This window comes from Numenius arquata, chromosome 13, assembly GCF_964106895.1.
Source record: "Numenius arquata chromosome 13, bNumArq3.hap1.1, whole genome shotgun sequence".
NCBI lineage: Eukaryota > Metazoa > Chordata > Aves > Charadriiformes > Scolopacidae > Numenius > Numenius arquata.
In genome coordinates this window covers 13,034,482-13,059,869 of record NC_133588.1, presented here as the reverse complement: position 1 = coordinate 13,059,869, position 25,388 = coordinate 13,034,482, and the positions used below count along the sequence as shown (strand labels likewise).

Genomic DNA, 25,388 nt, shown 5'->3' with positions numbered 1-25,388 from the left:
GTCTCTCCATCCTTTACTGCCTTTGTAAACCCTGTTTCCTCCTTGCCCTCACCCTCCTTGCGTCAGCTGTTCTCTGAACTGCTGCTTTCTAGGCTGCATAATTGGTTGTCTTTGTATCTGAAACTACAGAATTAGTGGAAAAAAAAACCAACCAACATCTGCACAGAGAAACTAGCAGTTAGCATAGCTTAAACCCCTTAATAAGCACAATAGCATCTTTAATTTGAAGCAGTATCAGCTGTTACTTGATACACGTGTACATATAAATCACAAGCCAAAGGATGCAAGACCATTACCCTGAAGTTGTTGTAATCTAAATATGTGCATATGCACACACATGTGCAAAAAAAGTGACATACAGAGCAGAAGTTAATCAACTAAGACTTCAATTCATTACTTTATTCTTTTTACATTAAAAAAATTACAACATAACAAGGGTTTGAAAAGCCAAGTAAACCTGATTTCACACACGCACACACTTGCTAAGTCACAGGGTTCAACCGCTTGAAGTGATATTTTCTGATTTTCATCAGGATATTTTATTAAACAATATACACATTAAGAGCCTCATGACAAAGCCAGACACGTTTTTTCCCAATCTTTAAGATGTGCAACTGAATATGCAAAGATTCTTGTGGAACTTCCAACTTTCCCCTGTTAGACAAGACGTAGTTTTGTTCATTTGACTGCAATTTCATTAAATGTGTCCACCTAGAAATTGTCCAGTGTTACATACCACCTCTTCCAAGCAAAGGGAACATATCACATCATATTGCAAAGTTTTGTTCGCAGGGCCATAAACATTAGATGGATCCCTTAGTAATTTCACCCACCTGATGGTATAAAACCTGATGAAGCTAGAATCAAGATGCCACAAACAGTTACAAATAAAAAGGAGAAGGTGGTCACTGAAAAAAGAAAGTCTAACTTCTGTAGTACGTAAACTTTATAACGCAAGATTCTTCAGTGCGTTGAACTGCTTGAGGTGGGACAGATCAGTGCTACTGGCAAAGCAAAAGCATGAACAGGACAATTTTAAGGCAAGTCCCAGAACAGGGAGCTATTTACTTTCTAGGCACGATTTCAAGCTATGCATCAAGGCTCCTGCTTTATCCTTTATATTGTCAGTAATTCATAGAACAGATTAACAATAATACAAAAAATAGTCTAAATGGAATTTTTAAAGAATCCACTTCTAGCTGAATTTCATTACTTGCAGCTTGTATTTCATTACTTGCAGCTTATATTTCATTACTTGCAGATTTATAAACATTTCTTAGCGCTACTGTTGTTTGTCAGGCCCACATAAAGCAGTTCTAGAACTCTATTGCTCTCATTTCTTGAAAGTAGTTTTGGTTGGAAAATGGTTAAATTCAAAATAATCCCTTCTATTGCAGATCTTTCTACATTTAAGATCTGTTATACTTGAGAAAGAAGCAACCTCCCTCATTCCTCTGATGCCTTTCTTCAAGGGATCATTAAGTTTACAGCTTTCCTTCTATGAAAAGTCTGTACAACAGAAAAAGGGGCAGAGCAAAACCTTACAAAGACAACTGTTTTCAGTTAATTTACTCCAATCTGCACGTACATTCATTTTAATCTCACACAGGAGGATACAGTCACTGGTCCCACCTACCCCTGCACAGAGGACTGGATACAGTCCTCACACACCTACAGTGAAGTTCCTCTAGAATCAATGCATTAAGAACTGGAGATGCATGACCCGAGGGCACAATTCGGCCCACAGCCATTGGTTAAAAGTGTCGTTTACTGAAGATTTAGAACTTACCTAAAGGCCATATGAGATTAATACCGCCAAAAACAAAACATGCTTTTGTGAGCCTGGGAAGACATTTGGCAGGGGTGTAACAGTGCCTCTGATGTGTTACGCTGTGGCGTGCACCAGTCCTTTGAATCGCTTGCATATGAGGAATGTGTGCCTGAAGTGGAACACAAGAGTACAGCTCTGCTTATTAGGACAAGCTGAAATATAAATTAAAAACTGAACAAACCACTATTCCCTGAAAACTGGATTTAGAAGGCTAGGTCTCATTCGAGATCAACTTTCACCATAATGCTCCTCCTTATGATTGACAACTGCACCTAAGTATATACTTTTTATAAAAACACACAGGTAATTCCCCAAACATTTATCAAATAAAAAGGGTTTAACAAAAATGGATAATTAATCTCAGAAAATAAATTACAGTAGCATGACAACATTTGGCTTCTTTAGTGTGACCACGTGCTTTTCCTTCGTTATCTTGCCGTTAAGACCATTACAGATCCAGTTCACGTCTCTGAAAGTTAATGAGATGTCTGTGACGACAAACGTATAAAACTCTGCTTGCTACAAGCAAATGTCTGATATCAGTTTCACCTGGTCACAGATTATATGTCGACAGCCTTTTCTGGCCCCAAATAAATATTATATAGTATTCTTGCAAGTTCCAGCATAATTAGACTCAAACAGAAAACTCAGGTCCTCCTTTCTTTGCTCTGAGTAGAAGTCGCCTGATTCGAAATCCTGCAAAAGGATTGATCCACAGGAGGGAAGGCTGACCCCCAAAGACCGATTTCATTCCTTCCCAGCGCAGTCTCCGCTCCCATGTTGGCTTTTCACTCTTCAGTCTTTCAATCTCCTGTATATGAACAGACATGCAGTGACACACTGTTAAGTCCAAAGATTACTAAAGTCTAATGGCAGTTATCAAAACTGATGACTATTTTGCATTCTTTTAATATATAGCTAGTGAGCTGATTAGCTTCTTACTATTATTTATTTAGTAAGGAATAAATAAGAATGGCTGATTTAGCCCTGTGGGTACAGGGCAGAAGACTTAGAACATACACTGTGTACCAGAAGGCTGGTCTACCTCTACCTCTCCCCCTCACCCCATCCCCAAACTAAAAGACAAAATGACCAGAAAAGCTGATGTTAAAGTAGAGGATCCGCATGCAATATATATACCTATGCTAGAAGTTGTTTACTCAGTTAATGAAACCCGGCAATAAGGTTTCCAAGCAGGCTCTTGCACTGCAATTACTGGAGCTAGGCTTGCTCTCCCAAATGCTTTATTTTGATGACCATTTTTTGTACTTCCCACTAATGAAGGCTGGATATTTACCAATTGTTTTTCACAGTTACTCTTCAGTACAGAAGTATGGTTCTAAACAGCCTCATATGAGAAAATTCTGAACAGCCACAAGATTTAAATTCCTTATGTTTCCAGTCAATTATCTGTCACAAAACATCCTCTCAAGGATTAAGACTGCAGATCTAAGGGCAAGGAGGCCAAACGTCCAACCTATGGTTATAGTCTAATAAAGTATATCACAGTAGAGTAAAGTGTGAAGGGTTGATACAAGATAGCTAGTTCAAGTGTAAACCTGAAAAAAGCAGTCATTTCTCATGGCACATATCAGGAGTTTGTGACAGCTGAGAAGTACAAGTCCAAACTAAAGTCGGAAGGTGTGCAATCTTTGTAACTGAGAACCTAATTATAAAATTTATGTCAGAAAAGCAAACAATGCAAGAACTTCTGGTAGAAAGTGATCCCCAAGAAAGTACTTCAATACTTATATCTGTAGAAAATAAAAATGAGCTATTTCAGATTTGAGCTTTTCTCCAAAATAAGAGCCTCCCCTCATGCAAATAAAACACTATCTAATCACATCTTCCTAGAATAATTGTTAAAGCATACAAAAGTAGAGGTCTTTACCGTTTCATCATTGCATATTGAGTGGATTTGGGTGCCAAACATAACTGCAGTGAAAGTGAGAAACAGAAAACCCTCAAGGCACAAGAAGATCATCAGGATCACAGTTACAGGTGGGGAGAAGTCACTGCATTCTGTGAAAACGACATATGTAGTTATAAAAAAAAAAAAACCACCCTAAAAAAATCCATAGAGCGTATTCATACTGAGACGACTTCCCTTCAACAAACAGCAATAAAAGCTAAATATCTGACACTTGAAACAGCATTTCACAATTATACCGAACTTCTCATTTCTAGCACTGCAGCAGCTTTATTTGCTGTCCAAGGAAACAAAGAATTTAAAGGAAGTAATGCTTTTGGCTTCCTATAAAGCACACGGTACTGCATTACTGCAATCCTGCCTCAATATTTCAAGGATATCAAATAAATGTTTGCACATGAGACTATTTATGTACTCAGAACTGCACATATATAAATATCAGAGCAGCTTGAAGTTTCATGCATGACAAACGCTGTAAAAAACATCACCACCATCATCTCTGACTTGCTCGTTAATCCAGATGTTCCTTTTGCTGTAATTGCTTTATAATTATTTTTTTAATCCACCACACAAAGTAATCAGGTTCTGACTTACATCTCTGGAGATCCTCTGATCAATTGATTAACTCAACTATAGTTAAACGAAGAAATGGGATAGTATACAGGAAGCAGAATGCTTCAAGGTAAAAAAGGACTAAGATTCCACCCATTCAACGGAAGCAAAAAACGTCACATGGATTCCCCTCCTGCTTCAGGTACCAGAAAGAACATGAGGTCAACCATCTTCTGTCAAAAGCACAAGATGAGAATGAGCTCTGGCCCGCTGGAGCACTAAGAAATGCAAGTCAGAGCCCTAAACAAACAACTGTGACAGTTTAGGAAATTTCTTTTCTGCAGGAGTCCCACAGTTTGCTCCAGTAACAGGATGAGTGAGAAATTTATTTTAAGTTTCAGCTGTTGTTCAAAGAACTATGATGGGACACACAAAGCCCGGCTGGCAGCTTCAGGTAATATACTGCTGAGGTGGTTGAGGACCAGCTATCCATTTTCTTCCTATTACAGAGGTGGTAAATTTTTACTATGTCAAAAGGCAGTGAGAATGCCCTTGACAGCAACAGCTCTTGCAATGAATGACTAAAGGAAAGGAAAAAAAAAAATTAAAAAGAAAGAGATGGGTAAGCAGGTATGAAATATTTTCAGGACCTCACTTTAAAAAGATTGAAGTCCTGTAATATTTTATACATGGGATGGAAATAGGTGGAATGCCATAACTTTCCCTTAATATCTACTGGATTATGACAGTGAAAGTTAAGTATTTGCTTACCAGTCCACTGCCCTCGGACACAGGAGAAAAACTGAAACCCACACAGTATGAGCGCATGAGCTGAAATTAGGGCTATATACATCTGGAAATAAGAGAGAGTGCTTACTTTTGACTGCTGCCAGGTAGTAAACCAGACATTCCTTTCAGCCAGCCTTCACCACTGCACAGTGAATATACTTTCCTATTTCAATTTTTAATTCAATACAATGATGTAAAAACAAATTCTAATTAAGTTTGAACCTAAAAACATGGGCAACAATGAAAATTTAAGGATTAGCTCTCTAAATCACAGAACCATTTCACTAATTGCTACTACATAAAGCACAGCAAAATTAAGATAGTTTAAACTAACAGTACTTCACAAGATTAAAATGAGTATGAGTAGAAATATATTCCTGCTTGGAGAATATTTTGCATAGAAGGAAAAAAAACACATAGCACAAAACAATTGAGTAAAGGCTTAAGGTCACAATACTAAGCACAACCAAAATTGCCATAATCAAGGTAGATTCATACTGAGATCAAGCTGCTCTTGATTTTTGCTTACCGTAAACAGAACAAAAAATCTCTGATTTTTCTCCCCCACGCAATTATTCACCCATGGGCAGTGGTGATCCATCTTTCGAATACATCGTTTGCAAATACTAAAGTAAAGGAAGAAAGACTTTTGTTGAGAAACAATACTTTGCATTTTAATGTAGAAACAAGGGTATCTAGTGGTCATAAAATGATGTGCTGAAATCTACCTTTTCGAAAAACTGCAAACAGTGATTTTACTAACATTTTATTTGCTCACTTAAAACTCAGCTTTTGCTTGTTACAAAACTGCATAGGTAAGATACTCTTCACGTAAGAAAAACAGTATTAATATGAGCATCTTTACATATCCAAACACACAATCAAGCGAACACAGTAACCATGTCACACTTCCTCAACATAAAACAAAAACATTAAAACTATAAGCAGCACACACTCTTTGCATATTTGTTAATGAATACTTAAACACTACTGTTCTTTGCTAGTCCTGCAAGTAATTGCTCAGTTTCTGCCTAGTTCTGTGTCAAGGTTATTTCCAAAAAGAAGTCAAGCATTTCAGTAAGTCCATTTTACGTCTGCTAGGCCATACAGCACCAGAGGGCTCATTTCTCTTATATTCAGGTCCATCTGCAGCCAAACATGAAGAGTTATACAAGACAAACAGAAGAGTTTCAACATATTTATGGAAGAATTTCAACACAAGTAGCTTCAGTAATGCTGATACTTCATTTTCCTAGCTTTGTACTTAAGATAGCTGCACACTCAAAGTGTTTCAGATTTTCCTGCAGAAGGCCCAAAATATTAAATATTTTCATTTCATCAGTTACAAAGTCAAATAAGCCTAAAAAATGCAGGAACTACTATTCAAAATCCTTTGTTTTTTAATGCATACTTATTTATGTATGATGTCCATGAGGGCTGCAATGACAAGCCACGAAGTAAAGCTAGATGATTGTCACTAAAGTGAAGAAAGGGGTGAGGGCCGTGGGGGAAAATCAATGCTCTGAGGCATAAAATAATTTTTAAGTTATCGCACATGCTTGCTTTTAAGGTAATTCAGCAAGAGGCAGAACATACTTCTGTGCAGACTATATGATCTCTCACTGCTCCCCCGAAGCTCCCTTTGCTCTGAGCTACCATAACCCAGCCCTTATGTTCCCACTGCTGCTTGTTTTATGGACATTAAAGATGATTCATCCTCTGATGCAAATTACTTTTTAAATGCTGCCAGTTACACATGAAAATCCTAATACCGTAACTAAACACCGCAACTGTTCTCTAGTGCAGAAGAAACAGGTAGCATTCATGAGAAGGCACTGAGAAGGTTCTCCAAAATATTTTCACTTCACAGCCTGCTGCCTGTTCAGCCTCTCATTAATTTCCCGAGCTCTGTGGGAAGATGAGCTAACTCCAGTCACCACAACCGTGCAAGCCTCCTAATGTAACACAGAATATACACTGTCACTCTGAAAAGAATATTAATGTGAAGAACTGAGTAAAATCATACCCAGACTCAATCAAGCCAAACAGTGGAGGATGTGAGGTGGGCAGGACATGCTTTTGCTCATTCAGTGTTTCTCACAAGCCCACGCAGAGCTCTCTAAGACATCAGATGTCTGGAACCCTGCCTTCTTTTTTAATCTAACACCACAATTCAACAAACACTTCCAGCCAACAAACTCGCAAGAATGCTTAAAACAGCGGTTCTGCCTTCTTTCTTCCTACCCGTCACTTGTATTCTACTCCTTCCTTCCCATGTCCAAGCACAGATGTTCATGCGGCCAGAGTTTTGGGAAGTCATTCCATTAGCTGCAACCTGGGTCATTTCACTGTGCATGAACACTCACACCTACGCAAGAGGCAGAACCACTATGGTAGTAAGAACAAGCAGCTGCGGACAAGGGAAGGTCTTCTCCAGCTTGGCTCTGCTGCTGAATCCACTCAGGCAACTGCAGGTGTAATTCCAGTTTTGCATGCCAAATACAACATTCAGAAAGACACAAGTAATGGCTTAAGAGAAATTGGTCGGGAGAAAGAAATTCACAGGAAGACTGATGGAAACATCTCAGTGACTTGATTCTTAATAAAAGTTCCCCCCCCCCGCCCCCAGGCACCCAGAATAGACTAGAAATAATGACAGCTGTGCTTCTTCACTGAAAATGAAATAGTATTCACCCAGGTTAAGCCTCTTCCTTATTAAATTGTTAACTGTTTAGTAAAATCTCAGTTTAATATATTTCAGCGAGGCTAGTTATTTAGCTGTAAATAAAGGTTTCTTGTTCTTTTTCCCTTTATTAATTTGTATTATGAAACTATTTTTCTTCCTCAAAAGAACTTCTGCTGCAGTGTTGCACAACAATTTTCATAACTACATCATAAGAGCCTCTTCTGTTAATAATTTAATACTCAAAACATGCACTGTGGCTTTGAGCGTAACTATTTCCCAACAGGAACCAACTGCAATTTCCATTTTCAAGTCTCTTCTATCAGCAAATTGCCACTTTGACTACTTGGGACTAGACCATCCTTTTAATGTCCTTGGAATGGGTTTGTAAACCAATAAAATGTTGGCAGTATAATCAAAAAACCCTTTTTTTCTATTCGGTACACTTCTGCAGTGGTAAATCTATGGCAAAGAATCAGATTCTGGTAGCTGGTCTATGCAGTACTCAACATTCAAAAAAATCAAAGAAGAATCCTTTGATTAAGATAATTAAGAAGAAGAATCCTTTGATTAAGATACTTAAGAAAAGTTAACAGCAACTACTAGTAGCATGTATTTTACAAGTAACAGAAACAAAGGCAATTGTAAGCCAGATATCCAACTGCTGAGAAATACACGACAGCCGGCTTACAAAAGGATAGCACATACACTTTCAGGCTCTGGCTCTTTCAGATGTTCTGTGAAGCCAGTTTATTCACTATGCAAGCATTAAAATGCACCCTTTGCCCAGGGTATTTTACCAAGGTATAGAAAAGTAAAACGATTCACAACATGTGCAAAGCTAGGTCCTTGAACCAGTGGTTAGTGGAAACAAACCCTTTGAAAGTATCACAGATTTCCTTCACTGCAGGCCCTACCCATTCTTGCTCTGCCATAACAGTAAATGCCACTCAAATTCTTGCTATAAACAATGTATTCAAAGTCCCTACTTAGCTTATTTTTATTCTTCTTCCACGAAGAAATAAAAACCTTTCAGTCAACACCGCCTTATCTGGGATCACAGGCTACCGGCACATCCAAGGTAATACAGTGCCTGCTGAGGATGATGGCCAAGATGTACCCAAGGGACTCTGCAGGGCACAGAGCTGCAGCGGCTCTGGGCTCTCCAATACTCCAGCTTCTTTACTCGTATGTAGAATTCAACATAAGATGTCTTCATTTAGGGCTGCTTCTAAATTAGCAAATCCTATCGGGATCACAGATGTGCGAAACACTTTACAAAGATACCTGCAAAGTGTCCGTAGGAGCCAGCCTAAATCTGAGTAGAGAAAATTAGCGAGATCCAACCCACGCTCAGCAGAGGCTCTCAGGTGTCCCTTTACCACGTCCCACGGACACAGCGCCAGGACATCTGAGCGGACTGCACAGAGCTGTTTTGGATCCCCAGAGATTAACAGCTTATATTCTGCCACAAGAAAGCAGCTGGGCTGCTTCCACCCCCAGGCCCATGGAGCACCCGGTACAGCTGTGCTCATGTAACGCTCTACTGGAGCCAATAGAGCCAGCCAGAACCAAACTCATCGCACGTGAAGGCAGGCCTGGTTATCTGCATCCGCGCAAAAGCCAACGTACAACACAGATAAACTAACTAGAGATAATTCTACACTTGACTATTTATACATGAAACTTTTCCCTTCACGCTCCAGATACAAAAACCCACTCACATCTGAGAGAAGAGCAAGATTTCCGAGCCAAGGCAGAGTATTTATAATGGAAATAGCTTCTCAGCCATAACTTTCACACAGATAAGTGACATACACCAAGACATTTAATTTAGAAACCACAAATTTACAGAATAATTTGAGAGCCCTGACAAGACTTCACTCTGTTCTTTTGATGGGAACTAACTCAGAAACTTGAATTTAATCCGCCACACAATTCAATACGCATCACTCCTCACACCTAGAGAGCCACCGGGAACATTTACATATTTATGTAAGTCTTAATTATGCAGGCATATCTATTTCCAACTCTCACACAATAAACATTACAAATGCATATCCACAGTGCCTGAAAACTCAAAAGACTAAGAATTAATTAAAAAGGGGTAAATTTACTATCTCTTCCATAGCATGTTAAATTCAAATTGCCATCACTTCTGTCTTTATCAAAATTAATCTTCAATAAGCAGAAGTGCATTTAACCAATTATGCATAGAACTTTGGGAAAATAATCTGACAATTAACATATAACTTCAAATAATGCACTATGAAGACAAGAAGACACAAATTAAAGTGACAGTTTAAAACTAATCCACATTTTCTTAATTTAAGACTGCAGGAGTGATTTCTTAAAAAAGTTTCTATAAGAAATTTCCTTGAGATTCTTCCCTTTGCCCTGCATTATCAACAGTATGGCACAATATGATGCAGAGGAAAAAATATTCACAGATCAAAAAGTATTTAAGACACCACAGTATGAGTATTTTTAAAAACTCCCGAGTCTCTTCCTTCTTTCCCCTAATCCATGTTCATTTTTGGCCACAGTATATCATATTTATAAAATACTCTGCAATGTATGAATTTGAAAGCTTATTGGATACCAAAAGAAACTTGTGGGAAAAAAAATAACACATAAATATCAGGAACATTATTCCACGACTCTATATGCATAACTGCTTTAAAGAAAACTCTGGCATACCTGCAATGGTGCGCACGTTCAGGTTTGATACTACAGCACTTTGGACATTTGTAGATCACTTCTCCTGGTTTCAGTTGCAAATTATCCATGTATTCTTTAGTGGCATTTCCTTTGGGTACAGCCCCCTGAAATCATTTCAATTAAAGGAGAGAAAACTTCTTAAACGGTATGAGAGTGTTTAAAAACACATTATATAGACTTCATACCAGTAATCTCAGGATAACTGCTGAAATAAGTTCATTTACTCAAAGCTACTCTGCCATAAGCCAGAATCATTTCCAAATTAATAAGTTACCTCTGCTTGACCTCAAATCCAGTTTCATTTTGGCAAGACTAATCTATGGCCAAGTATTAGCATAATTCTGACAAAATCTGCTGTCACCAGCATAGATAAAATGAAGACATCTTTACACACTGTACACACAGGTACAATGTTCGCTGAGAAGTTACTCTGAATGAGCACTACTGAAAGAGACGTGCTTTCTTACAGCAGCGTACATTAATTGTTGCAATGTTCGATTATTAGGCCAAGACATCCACAAAACTTAAATCAGCAACAACTACTTGTTATTTCAAAGATGTTATTTCAGCTCTCCAATTCCAACACTTAGCCACCTGCCCCACGTACACAAGTTTTTGAGCACCAACAGCCATCCTTTTTTCCTCTATACTTAAGCTTTTAGCTTGGACACTGTTACCATGAACCACCACTGGCTTCTTTATTCCACGTCTACTATCCCCTGCTGCCTTCTGCTGCCATGAAAGTTTGCGTAGCTACATGGTAAACAGTCGAAGGAACCAATGCAGAAGAAAAATAATCCATCAGGAAAATTATTTTTTAGTGATCAGTTCTCTGAGCTGTTCACCACAGCTGCATTAGCAGTTGTTTTAACACAATGAGGAAGATGATGACCGGACAGGAACAGCAGGCAGGATTGCTTCAATAGTTTGTAACAATATTAACCTAAAGCTTCACGAAATCAGAATCTAACTTTGGATTAGTAAGAAGAAAATAATGGAAAGTACTACTGTCACCTTGCTTATTTATGAAGCTAAAAGCTTATCTGTGACAGGAAATGATTGTGAAATAAACCAGGATGTGAAATAAAAATGCAAAGGCCTTTCTGTAGCAACTCCTCCAGGCGAGCACTTCGGGAGAGCCTTCTCCAGGTTGGCTAAAATCATCTGCAACATTCTATAATTATTTCTCATTCAAAAAAAGCCCACTGGCAACATCATCACTTTTACACAGACACCTTAAGGTAGTTTTTGGGACAGAATTAAGAGACCAGCAGGCACTTGAAATTCAATTGCAAATCACCTCTCTATTTAGGCAGAAAGTTTTTTGTTGCTTCTTGCCCAGAATAACAATCTTGTGTTTGTATTGCCCGAGACACAGCCCCGGTTCTGCCCCAGCTGAGCTCTTTGGCTGAGTTGTGCTTCAGACTCCAGCCAGCTGGCGCTCGCAGGGACACAAACTGAAAGAGAGTTTCTTAAACACTCACATTGTAATGCTTAAGTGGTTTTTGCAATATGAATGTTCTCATTCAAGCTAATACTTTGGTGTAAACATGGTGAATTATCTCAGAGAGAACTCCTAAAGCACAAATTTATCTTGTTCCAGGTAAATTTATATATAATTTATAAGACACATCTCACATTCACCTATTCACCTGTCACTAAGAACAGTACCTTCAGGCTATGATTTTAGCATTTTGCTGGTAAAAATATGCTCCATTTCAAAAATAGATTTCATAGTCTCAGACAGTCACCAATTCCTTTAGATGAAAAATCTATTTTTATAGTTATAAGAGTAAATTTAATTCACATATGTTTTGAGGCAGTTTATTCCTTTTTTCCTTGAATCTTAATTTCTGTCACACAGTCCTGCCTTCCATTCTGGGAGTCAGTAGGAAAGGAGTGGAGGAAAAAAAGGTAGTGATTCATCTCGATTTCTACCATGTTTTATCCATAAAGAACAACGTAAGTCTAGAAAGACGCACAGTTTTACGAGGACGTATTTTTAAGCAATCTATCCTTAGCTGTCACAGTCCGTAGAAGTCAACATTTCATCATTGGGTGTGGGCTCAGAAGTAAATCAAAGACCTAGAAAACATTAACTGCGACACCCTGCTGTTTTTTTTGAACACTCCCATAACTTTTATATACACTGCTACTGTCTCAAAAAATCTGGAGAAAATGGATGTTTTTCCTCTCACCCCTCTCTCCCCAGATTTATTCCCTAAAAAAAGTAATAGATTTTAGTAAAAAATCTACAATTTCATCTCACATACTCTTGAATTGAAGCGTAAAAGTCCTAAGAAATGAGCACTTCCAAGACCTCTTACACCACCCAATGTGGGTTCAACTTAAATCTCCGTTTCCACTGACTCCAAATACCTAAACGCAATAATGCACCAATCATGTAGGACAGTAGTTCTTACTTTATGTCAATATATGACTGAGGTTTTTCAGCATGTCTACCTCTAAAAGTTCTTTCATGTGCCATAAATGGAAGATACATTTCAAATGATACAACAGGATCAAGCTATGATATCTTATGAAGTTTTGAAAATATACCTGACAAATAAGTAAGCAAAAATAGGACAGAAAAGACTAAAGCTTTTTTAGCTTTTCAGAACCTGGGTTATATTTAACAAATAAACTGTATTTCTCATGATCCTACCACTGCCTTATAAATTAATTTTATACTGTCTGCTCCTCAAGTTAAAAATTATTTATGGATTCATTAACAGAACAACAGGAAAAGTTCAGACATCATCCCTTCAGCTTGAGGGTTCTGCATCTAACACTACTTTTCCTAGTAGGAGGAAGCTGATACCACTTCTCCAAATTTCTCCGCAGATGATGAGCTACAGGAGAGAACAATTCAACATCACGGAACGATCGCATACTTACTGGATCAGTCAGCATAGTTCTCAGATGCGATGACAAAGCTAGTACTGCCAGGCAGTTAAAGAGAACACCGTTGATCATAGAGTACCAAAAGTCTTTGGAAGGCAGCAACATGACAAAAGTCACTACAAAGTCTGCATAGACAACGAGAAGCCATGTCATGATAGCACAGACCATACCACAGCCATCTCGGATGAACCAAACCCTCTCTGCCATGTCGGCCTCTGAGGAAGAGGAGTCGTAGCTGTCATTTTCAGCAAGAAGCGGGTGGTGCTCAACATCGCGGAATCTGTGCCCTGATGACTGCATGGTTTTCTGGCCTTGCCCTGCAGGAAGCACAGATACCATTACTATGCGTGAGGAAACTGGAAGTACAGGTGGCTCTCAGTTTTTATTTTGGTAAGATAAAACATATCCAAGTTCAAAACAGATTACTGAGATTTCTGTTTTTTCTTTTTTTTTTAATCAAAACCTGAACAATTCTAAGACTACAAAAGATGAAATATTGCTGTAATCAAAAGATACTCATTTACAAGTTTCATCAGCAATTTTGTAAGCCATCCACTGAGTTTTATATTCCCATAATTTTTTTTTTAACAATCAAATTCAATGCTTGACAGAGGAATTTTAGAATGGTTTCATTTCCATCTTGCCGTGCCTGTAAACCATTCTTCCCCTTTTGTTATAAATGCAATCTCTTTCTTTTATCTCAAATTCAAATGGCAAAGTCTTCATTAAGTTACAGCTCATGTCTCTCAGAAAACAGCAAATTATGGCACCAGACTGTTCACTTTTAATACTGCTCCAGCAACCCAGGGAAGAACAGAAGGAAAAAACAAAATGGAAACAAGGCTGTTCTAGTACACTGTTCACAACAAAACTCAGAGCAAGTTAGAAAAAAAGCTAACTTTGTTGACAAAAGTGCTGTTGTGTTGAAAAAAACCCAAACCTGTTACAAAGATATATTGTAATGGTCTCAGATCAGACCAAACTTAAGGGAAACAAATGTTAGTGGTTAAATTAGCACGACAATGGATTACATGAATCAGATTTTCAAAGAACACATTAATTAATTTAATGAAAATTTTTTAGGGCTTTGTTGTTGTTCCAATGTGGAACAAAAACAAGACTTGAAACTTTAATAGTTTTCATGAAAACAGATTTTCCAGACATCTCTAACAAGCAAAGATACGAAATGGCAGAACTGAAGTGCTATCAACAAACAAGAGACAAATTAAAGCTTAAACATTATGCCTCAAGAATAGCCTGCTACTTTAAAATTATACTGTGTTCTAAAAATCATATTGATTCACACTATTAAAGGCCATGTCTGAGAGAAACTTGAAAGCATTTATATTGATTGATGACAGTGACACAGATGCCTCCATTTTTCCCCCCTTATTAATGGTAGCCTGTATATGACTGGTAGGAATTATGGCACTTCAGTTTACATCCCAAGACCTTGAATATATACCTTGTATCTGGAGACCTTGATAAACATATTCTGTCTAGTAAATATTTCTGATTCTTAAGTCTTAATGCTAGAACTAGACCGGAATAATGCAGGAGACTAGAAATGAGAACAAGTATATGCAGACTGCAGTGTAGAAATCCCAGAGTAACAGTTAAAATAGCTGGCTGGGATACTCATAGGAGACTAAGTGTGGGCTACGTTGTGTTTTCCATCCACACCTTGGTTTTTTTTTTGTTGTTTTTTTTTTTTTTTTCACACAAAAGTCACCTCTCCTACCAGAATGCAGCTATTAAGCCGTGGATGAAGGTAGCAACACACAAGAAAAATACCTTAGAAAAGAATAAACTTCACCTCCCTGAAGAGCAATTCAAACAACCTAGGTAAGTAAAGGGCCTCTCTTTTCGGCTACTTGAAGTTGTTCTGATCTTTCTAAATATTTACAGATAAAATTACAATCTATGCCAATTAATTTCAATAGCATTCTGGGACATCAACCACTCCTTGTGGTCAAGACTTGTAAAAGAAAAATCAAGTTTCATGAAGACTACAAAATTAGCAGCTGGAACATGAAGATAAGTAGGCAAATCAGCCATTATTTCATCAAAAATAAGCGTATGAAACTTTTAAGAAATGTTATTGTCTAACTTTTTCTCTGTCTCAAAAAAAGGAACCACAAAAAATACATATAATAAACTTTCAACTAAGCCTTGAAGTATATGAAGAGCTGACAGCCAAGCAAAGTTATCACACACACAAAATACCCAACAAATTGCTTCAAAGAGCCAAACTTCTAAAGACGTAAGCAGCAGTACTGCAGAAACAGACAAATACAGTGCATTCACACGTCAGTATTTTATCAAAATCTTTTTCCTCTGGCAAATTCTGATTTTGTTAACTCAAATTTAGGATAAATTCAACCAAAATAACAATGGCAAACGCACCAACTTTTCTCATTTTTTTTTAGCATTTTTTCCCTTGAATTTTTTTTTTTTTTTTAAATCAATACACAAGTGATTTGGAACATTTTTTCAAACAAAATGTCTTTTTTTTTTTCCCCTCTCCAAAGGACTGTTTAGAAATGCCATTCCTTCAAGACCTTCTAGTGCACAGATGTTTTGAAGTGTTTCAGAGTAATCAATGAACCAAAACCAAACTCCCAATTCTGAATCTTCCTATAGAACACAAACTTGGAATTCCTTCCAGCTAAGGTGCAATACCTCAGAAAAAGAAATATACAATTATTTTTCAATCAATGCAAGTTTTCAGCTGCTCAAATCAACAAGTTACCTTAAATCAGAACAGACATCAAGATTCTGACAAAAAAAAATAATCAGCATTTGTATCTGTAATGACAAATGTGAATTTTAAATCAATTCTGCGAGCAGCTCTTTTAGCATACAAATGAAATGGCATAAAATTACTGCATGCAGTTTGTTTAACTGTATTAAAGACAACCAAGAAATTTTTTAGCACAACAGAAAAAAACCCAATACATACCTCACAAATGTTTTGTATGCTATTCTGACATCCTGTCCTTCCTTTGGGCTATCCTAGGCCATTCACATAGTCATATCTGATGTAATCTGAAAAGACATCATCAAACTGATTAGTAAAGCACTCTTGCTTCATCAGGAAAACAGCATTAAGCACAGATAATATACATAGATAGCAGTACTTTGAAATACACCGCATGTACTTAGACCAAACAAGCTTCTGATCAAGAGCCAAAAAACTTTTAAATTAAGCTATCAAAGGACAAACTAAAAAACTCGAAACAGTGTTTTAAGGAACATGATATCTGTCTTGTTCATTGTTTTTTAAGATGAGTTGGATATCCAGATTTTAGCATTGCAAACTAATGTATCCAAAGACCTACATTTTTTTTCCCATTTGCCACTCCTGTATGACTAAGAGATAGACTATGAATAATCTTACTTGATTGTCTTCAGAGCTTACAGCAAGGTTTTTGGTAGCAGCTTATTAGTAGCAAACATGCATGCCTATCACTATTTTTATAACTGTAATTTAAGGTAGGAAAAAAATTGTTTTAACTCTAATTATTAGATCAAGCTATGGCAAATTTAAAATAAAGAAGCTACTCTTTCCAGAATCTGTATATAAGAGAAAATGCCCACAACTATGCCAAAGGGAATATGCACTTAGAAAGTTCTCCTTGCTAAAATTACACCACGTAGGCAAGTAATTACTGTATGACTTATGATATATAAATCACTATAAGGACCGAAATGCTAGTATAGGCTGTTCTAACCACACTTAATTTTACAATATGAATGTTCCACAATCTTGAATCACATCCTTTCCTTTTCACAAGGATGTAATACTGAAATCCAACACAGACTGTGCAAAGTAAGAGAGAGAGTCGGTAGTTTTAAAAGTGTAGAAGTTTTCCTTTTTCATAATGAAAGAAGAGGAGGAACTTACTTTATTTAGAAAACCAGGTACTTCAAAGCTTGTCAATTTTAGCAGTTAATTTTTGGAAATTACCATGTGGCATACGAAGCAGGACTACAGCACAACACTTTGAGTTAGATGACTGCTTGGGGAAGAGAACAGAAGAGGTGTGGGCCCGAACTTCTGACTGGAGAAGTCAGTGACTACACACACGCTGCACAGAAAGCAGGGCTGCACTGGTTTCTGGTGAATTAAGTTGGGACCCCTGTTCTGTGCAACAACACTGGCTGCCGTTGCCATTCTCCCACCCAGTCCTTCTGCTGCAAACTGTAACATCTGTCTGGCAACTAAATCCCCAATATGTGATCAAGGAAGACTTTCTTGCTTTGTTTTATACAGTACAGAATAAAATGACCAGCTTGGAGTAGCAACTTCAAATTTGTGTCTGATTAAAGTTGGCTAAAGAAGTACCTAAGTTTATTCCTTCAGTTGTTTTATTTTCTAGTATTTAAAATAAGCTTTGTGACATGGAAGCCTCACTCTTTTATTTGGAAGGTTAATTTAAATGAATATATTTTGAGAGTAGCGTAAGGATTCTGACATTTAACAGCCATAGAAAAGCCACTTACTTCTAAAGGAAAGCTTCTGAAACTAGCTGGCTACAAAAAAATATTCCAAATACATTACTGATGGAGTTCTTCAGTACAGAATTTCAAATTTTCCCAATTCAAGGGGAATTACACCAACACAGACCTCCCCTGAAAATGAGAAGCCCTTTGTCTTATTTAAACAAACTCATATATTCTATTGCAAGCCTAAAAGGTATTGCAAATGCTCATTATGCATATATAACTGCATGAAGCTACTAATTACTTTCTGCTTTGCTTTATAAATAAGCTTTTATACTTTTGTTCAACAAGTTTTCACAATATTGTGAAATCTACAATCATTAAGTTGTCATTGACATGGCATTTTGAGGAAGCTAAGTAGAAACACGCAAGAAGACAGCAGGTTGAGTGTATCACATTAATTTGCAGTGTCACCCACCCCTTCTCCGAGTCGAGGATGACAAGCAATAGAAGACGACACGCTAAGCCTCTGCAGGTGAAATATTAAAGTCACAGTAATCATTTGAAAGTGTTAACAGAGGATTCATTGACAAGACAAGGACATGATTTGTTCAGTCAGTTCCCTAATCCTAAATGCTATTTTGTGCAAAATTTCAGTGTTTATCGTAGCCTCATCAGTTATGGGTTTACGTGGAAGTGCCACCACAGTTCAGCTTCCGCGAGAATAATAGACTTAGTCATTCTCATGTGATTTCTCCCTCCCCTTCCTTCTCCCCTGCTCCTCTATGTTGTTCTCCTCTGCAGCTGCCTACACCATTATCCCCCACCTTGGTCCCCTTCAAGGGGAAGAGGATCAATGTTTGAAAAGCACTTAGACTTTATGAAGAGCTGAGCATCCCCACTGAGATGCTCACAGCTTTCCTCTAGACTATTAATTTATTTGCTTCAGTGCCTGTCCTAACCAAATTTACATTGAGTCTTTGTTGTATGCTTAAAGCACAAGCCTCCAGGACAAAGCATGACACTTTAATATGCCAAGCAACACTTTTTAATTTGACCATATAAAAATCTTTATCTAGCATCAGAAGATAAAACTAAATTATTCAATGTTTCATGCAAAATGTTATCTGTTTGCATAGGTCATTAGATTAAACCTCATCTGATGCCATTCCACTCTTAGGTGTTATTTGAAATTCTCAGGTTGAGAATGTCTCATCTGACCTGCACCTCATTGTTAATGAAACATAGACCCAAAATGCAGATACATTATTGGAACAAAAAGAACTTTTGAAGAAGTTACACTACAAACTCATGATCACTGGAAAGACAGTATTGTAAAATGACCGCCTAAGACGTTTTTAGCTTTCTAATGGGGCTAGATTAGATCCACTGCAACAGCAAATCTCTCTTCTTTAAGTTTACTGGAAGAAGGTTACCAAGGTCATTAGGAAAACGAAGGATATAATACAGCTATTGTATTATGAGGCCCCTGCACTGTCCTTCAAATAAAAATAAATTAAAAAAAAAAAGTATTTCAGGGTTAAGCAGAGTCCTTTTCCCTGCTATTTTTTGTTGGAGAAAGGAAAAACGTTATAGGAAAAAATCTAATTGTTCTTTATTTCTTTTTTAAACAGATATATAGATAAGAATTACAGGCTAAAAAATCCATCAGCTGTCAAAGCCCAAATGTTTTTTGGTCGCTTTTTCCTTCATGCTATACAGCGGACAGTTCTTGAGATTCCTTATATTTCAGTTACAACACAGTAAAGAGAATGCTTTTATTTTGATATTTCTGATTGTATACTGATAAGCCAATAGTTGTAGGGACACTAACAGATATTGCACACTAGAATAATAATCCCGCAGTGCTTGCATACGATGGACTTAAATCCTACCTAGAAAGCACAGCATCAATGGCAAATCAAAATTACAGAACTGTAGTCGCATTAAAAGGTTACAGTGTAAACATTAACTTCAATAACTGCAAAAATTTTAAGTAAATCAAACAGGCACACCTACTAGTGCATCCAATTCCATGGGCAATTTGAACCATTCATTGCTGACAGATAAATACCCATCAGATAATGTCTAGATGTAACCACGCCTAATTTAAGTGAGTAACCTACTTTTTATTACAGATACCTGCAATCCAAACTGCAAAGCCATTTAATAAGTAAACTGTGGCTTGTTTCAGCTTCTCGGTGACTGGTCCAGCAAACAACCTCACAGCAAACCAATAAAATTACTCCAATAACTCCATCAACCAGTAACTGTACTGAAAACCCTTAAGCTCAGCCCCAGCAACAGCCTAGCTCTCTGTACAAGGAAACTCTGCAAGGTACTAGGGCTTCATGGCTGAACCTTCTCAGCAACCATAACACGTGTAAGAACTGCCAGAGTAGCAAGTATTCAGAAGAACCAGTCCATCAACTGCAACTCCAATTTAGCCCAGCCAGACCCAGCTTTTGCTATCTGTAATTACAAAGAGATATGCCCAATTTCAGCAATCCGGGGCATATGTAACACTGTGCACACAACCCTGGAAAAGAGCAACTGAAACAGCTTGTGATGACAGCCCATGATACAAGACCAAAATACCAGCTTATCCCCAAATCTATCCCATACCTGCAGTGACACAGTTCATCATCTCTCTAAATCCTTCTAGCCTTTGCTCTAACTTAATATATTTTGCACCATATTTATCTCATTAATTTCCTGTTTATGCCTTGTAGCCCTTCTTTGTACTGACTCATATCTGCTCCACTGCAGGCATACAGTGACACTTTACAGTGGAAACACATAAATAATGTCATGTTGTTTACATACGAACATCTGGCAACAAATTCAAGAGACAATCTTCAGTAAGTACATATTTAACACAGTCAAGTTTTAAGCTGTTGTAATGATTCTCCTTATGCCTGTCTCTTAATAAACATCAAGTGCCAGGCCATAGGAAGACACTGCAATTACTTTTCAGATCTGAAAAGGGGATATGCTGCTTCTAAATAATCTCAGGAAAAAAGGGATATAGAAGAACTACTTAAGCACAAGTATGGATGTCTTACTGGGAAGCTGGTCATCTAATTACTTATGTCTTTATTCCAGTAGCATCATTATAAACATCTTCAAAACCCAGCAATGAGAACTCAGGGTAAAACAAGCTAGGCAAAATGAAAGAAAAAAACCTATAAACATATTTATAAAAAAGTATTAAAGAGCATTGCTATCAGCAATAAATCCGGTAAGATTTGCAATACCAAGTCACTTTTCCATAAGTACCAAATAACAGGGATGTTCAGCAGCGTATCTTTTTGATAACAGATTTTTTTCCCCAGATGTGGAAGTCAAAGAAAATATATTTCATGAGACTCTGGTGCCCAGCAAAAATGTACACTATCCAATACATGAAGAGTTCACTGAGCTACAACAGCAAGGACAGAACACTTCTGGATTAAACAACCTTTACCTGAGAGAAGGACACGAATTAATGGCTGGGCTTTATATCTTATTTGGAACAGAGTCACAACTCACATTCAGATTAGACTCCAGAAAGCTAGATGCCTAAACCTCTATCAGTAGTTATGTGAAAACTGAAACTTTTACTCCTTTGACAGTATCAGCTGGATGCATCACATTCTACTTTAAAGTATCATTTTCTATTCTAATTTTTGCATCTATCAATATATGCTATATCCTCACACTCAATTTAAAACAGCTTGGGTATCACATTTACTGATCACACTGCAATATCAGGCTGGCAAACACATTTTTCTGTCAGCTATTATATCCATATACACATGTGAACCATCCTTCCAGGTTCCAAAAAGTAGTGTCATAGATCAAAGCTGAACTATTTTCACTAGCAATTTTCCATACCAATTAAAGGAGCGTCAAAGCCTTTGTTTCAATGGTTCTTCACATCAGACACATATAAAGCCTCACGTTTTCTCTATATTCATCTTCAGCCTTTCAACTCCTACAAAATTCTATCAATTTACTTTCCTTAAAAGTTCTATGTCTTCATAAAAGGCATAAAAAAGAAATCCATCAAACATATATAATACAAAATATAATGCTCTAGAACAAAACAGAGGAAGTTTTAGAGAGATTAAAAGCATTATCAATTTCTTTTAGCCAGAAACAGCTTTCAGCTATTTAATTCTAATCTAAAACCGCTAAAATTTTACATCAGTTTCATCTACTAGTGAATCAGTACAGCTCCACTTTATCTGTAAATTTTCAAAGTCAGAGAGCGCCCACTTCAAAAGATCTAATTTAAGTCTGTTAATGCGAACAGTCACAGTGACTTCAACCTAATTATGTCTTCAGCAAAACGAACAGTTACATCGCTATAACTCAGCATCCTGATAATATTATACAACCGTACGTGTGGTACAGAAAATAGTCAATGGTTTCTATCCATGATTTCCCAATCCCTTTTTGATGGCATGGATCAGATACGTGCTGCATTGTACCAATCCATCCTCTCATTTTCCTGCGTGAACTATCCGTATTCTCGCTTCCTGTAAGCGCTGTTCTTCCCTCCTGGAAACAAGGAAAGCTAGCACCACACAAACCAGCCAAACTCCCTACAGCAAGTGCCAGGACGTTACTGGGAAGCGTGGTGTGTCAAATGGCTGATGTTCCCTCTCCTTCCAGCTTCCCACGGCGGCAGCTGGGACTCCACAATACAACTGTGCTGGGGCGCAGGGACCCTTCCAGGCACTTGTTTCCATAGCTGCTGATTTTTGTTTACTATAATAACCCCAAAAGAGGCAGAAGCACAGCCAAGATCTAGAAGCACCCCGTTAAGGACGGACACCTAACACCGGCGGGAACAGAGACCGACGGGGCACCCAGCCCTCGGCCCGATCTCCCCCAGGAGAGGAGGCTGAGCCTCGCTAACTTTCCCCGCTCGCCCCCCTTCACCGGGCCACCGCGAGGGCCGGGGGAAGGCCGGGCGGCGGGTGCCCTGAGGGGAACCGGCTGGGTGAGGGGAAAGTGGCTCGGGGAGGGAACGGAGGGTAGATTTACCTCAGCGGCGGCGGCCCCGCTGCCCTCAGAGCTGCGGCTGGCGCCGTGCCGCCGGCGCGGTAGGGCGAGCCGGGGCCGAGCCCCCGCCACTGGGCTGTCGCTGCCGCCGCCACCGTGCCCGTCGCCGGGCGCTCCGCGGAGCCGAGGACTCCCGGAAGCGGGAAGGGCGGAAGCCGGGCGCCCCGCACTGCGCAGGCGCCGCCTCGGGCGGGGCTCGCCCCTGGACGCGCTGCGCAGGCGCCGGCAGACGGAGGGAGGGGGGCGCGGCGCGTTCTGCGCATGCGCGCGCCCGGCGGGACGTCCTTGGCGCCGGCGCGCGCTGCCTGGGGGCCGGGGGCGAGAGGTCGCCGCCGCCATCCGGTATCCGCATCTTTTGTGGCCGCTGCGGCCAAGCGCTTTTCCCCCTCAGGTTTTTCAGAGACTTACGATTTGAGGCTAAAACGGTACTGGTTGGCTTCTGAGGCCGGTGCTCCCCGCGTGGCACTTGGGCGTTAGGATGGGACAGAGCCCGGGCCTGTCGTCTGGTTGCTTCCTTGGGGCAGCCGGCACCCGGGGCAGAGGCCTGCCGCCGTCCCTTGGGAGTCTTCACCAGCGGCAGCACGTCTGCCTGCACCCGCAATCACTGAATACAGGTCCGGATACTTCGTTATGGTCCCTCCTTACTTCAGGGAGTCGGTCTCAGGAGGGTGATTTGGCAGCCAAGCTGAGAGCCTGTTGGGAGGCTGTTTACTAAATGTGGTGAACCTAGGCTTCAATATCAGTAGTTAAATTAGACAATATGGCTGAGGGGAGACCTTATTGCTCCCTACAATGACCTGAAAGGAGGTTGCAGCAAGGTGAGGGTCAGTCTCTTCTCCCATGTAACAGGCGACAGGACGAGAGGAAATGGCCTCAAGTTGTGCCAGGGGAGGTTTAGATTGGATATGAAGAAACATTTCTACACCAAAAGGGGTTATCAAGCATTGGAGCAGGCTGCCCAGGGAAGTAGTGGAGTCACCATCCCTGGAGATACTTAAAAGACAGGTAGACGTGGTGCTTAGCGACACGGTTTAGTGGTGGTTTTGTGAGTGTTAGGTTGATGGTTGGACTCGATAATCTGAAAGGTCCCTTCCAACCTTGACAGTTCCATGATACTACTTCATGATAATTATTCGATGTATTCCACTGCATATTAGGAAAAGTAGATACCCAGTAGCATTAAAAATGAGATGGAAAATAGCAAACCTTGTGGTGTGTGAGCTGAGGATACATTTAAAGCACGTAAAAGATAAAAAAGCTGAAGGATGACAAGCAGAAGTTAAGACAGCTCCAGCACGTTTCTGCACTGATTTTTTCTTGTAGCATGAACACCATCTAGTGGGACATGGCCAGCAAGTGCGTAAGGGTTGTGTATGCCGATAAGTGCAATAAAATACAGCTGCCCACAAGTCTATGTGCGGGTTTTGGTTTGTTGTTGGTTTTTTTTTTTTTTTTTTTTTTGCATTTCCTGCTTCTGTGCTGAAATAGTAAGGACTTCACAAAAGCTTGGGTTTGTGTATAGTCTTCTATTTCCCAACAGCTGGGTTTCAAACACTAAAAGAAATTAGTCGATGCCAATGTCTCTGCTATTCAAATCAAATATGTAAACATCTCTAGAGGCAAAATCGTAAGAGCTGATCTTTTTCTAAAGCTTCCTTCTCCCTCCATATTTTCCCTTAGTATCACTAATGGCGTCATTTATCCAGGATTAAAAATGAAATGAAGAAAAGCATTTTTTCTTGGGTACATATTATGGGGGCAGAGTGCTGATTATAGTGAGCTTAACTCTTGAGAAAACTGAAGCGCGTTGGCGTCCGTGTGCTTTTATCTTGGCATGGCCGATACATGACAGTTACCCAGAAGTTAGAAAAAACTTATATACTGTGTTGGGGTTTTTTTAGCAGTATCAACTAGACAGGACTCGGCATGTTGTCACACCCAGGAGGTTGTACACTTCGGCGGTTCCCACACATGCTTTATCAGTGACAGCTTCTAATTGAGTGGAAGTTTTGCAATCCACTTCGGGGGAACTGGTGCTTAATGGCTTGTCACCAGCACAGTGTAACTAGTGTGTTTGTCCACTGGATGGTGCATCACTTATTTCTGCAGCCCTGAACAGTGTTAGTCATACTGACTACATGACGTTGGCAGAGAGCCTATCTCCAGATGCAAATGTAGGGAGAAAAGGTGTACAGGCAAGGCACTTATTTGACATTTTTTAAAGAAACATCACATACAATGGCATGTAACAAATACAGGCTGAAACCAGGGAATTCTCTCCCAGATCTGAGCTTGAAGTACAGGCGTGTCTGGGTCTCGTACTACAGATCTGAGTCTAGCCATTATTTCTGGATGTAATTCCGAAAATCCAGTTACAGTGGCAGCTCTCAGAAGGAGAAGCCATGATGCATTTTTTTTTTTTTTTTTTTCTCTCTTGGCTTTGATTTCTGCTAAAACGCTGCTGGAGAGGCCAGAAAACT

At 39.1% G+C, this 25,388-nt stretch overlaps 1 protein-coding gene across 1 annotated transcript; it reads right to left on the bottom strand.

Moving 5' to 3' along the window:
• Positions 1-202: 202 nt before the first annotated feature.
• ZDHHC7 (zDHHC palmitoyltransferase 7) lies at positions 203-23,033 on the bottom strand. Its single transcript, XM_074157991.1, has 8 exons — positions 22,891-23,033; positions 16,373-16,458; positions 13,405-13,727; positions 10,486-10,610; positions 5,632-5,728; positions 5,085-5,166; positions 3,723-3,853; positions 203-2,642 (listed from the first exon to the last, which is right to left on the bottom strand). The coding sequence occupies exons 3-8, from the start codon at positions 13,708-13,710 to the stop codon at positions 2,466-2,468; spliced, it is 918 nt and encodes a 305-aa protein (XP_074014092.1). The 5' UTR covers positions 13,711-13,727; positions 16,373-16,458; positions 22,891-23,033; the 3' UTR covers positions 203-2,465.
• Between the last annotated feature and the right edge of the window lie 2,355 nt (positions 23,034-25,388).

Excerpts from the sequence above, each read along its gene's own strand:
- ZDHHC7 (XM_074157991.1), bottom strand. The coding sequence starts at position 13,710 with ATGCAGTCATCAGGGCACAGATTCCGCGATGTTGAGCACCACCCGCTT. Across the intron at positions 10,611-13,404 it reads GAACTATGCTGACTGATCCA|GGGGCTGTACCCAAAGGAAA; the intron begins GTAAGTATGCGA and ends AAATGATTTCAG. Across the intron at positions 5,729-10,485 it reads GAACGTGCGCACCATTGCAG|TATTTGCAAACGATGTATTC; the intron begins GTATGCCAGAGT and ends CCTTTACTTTAG.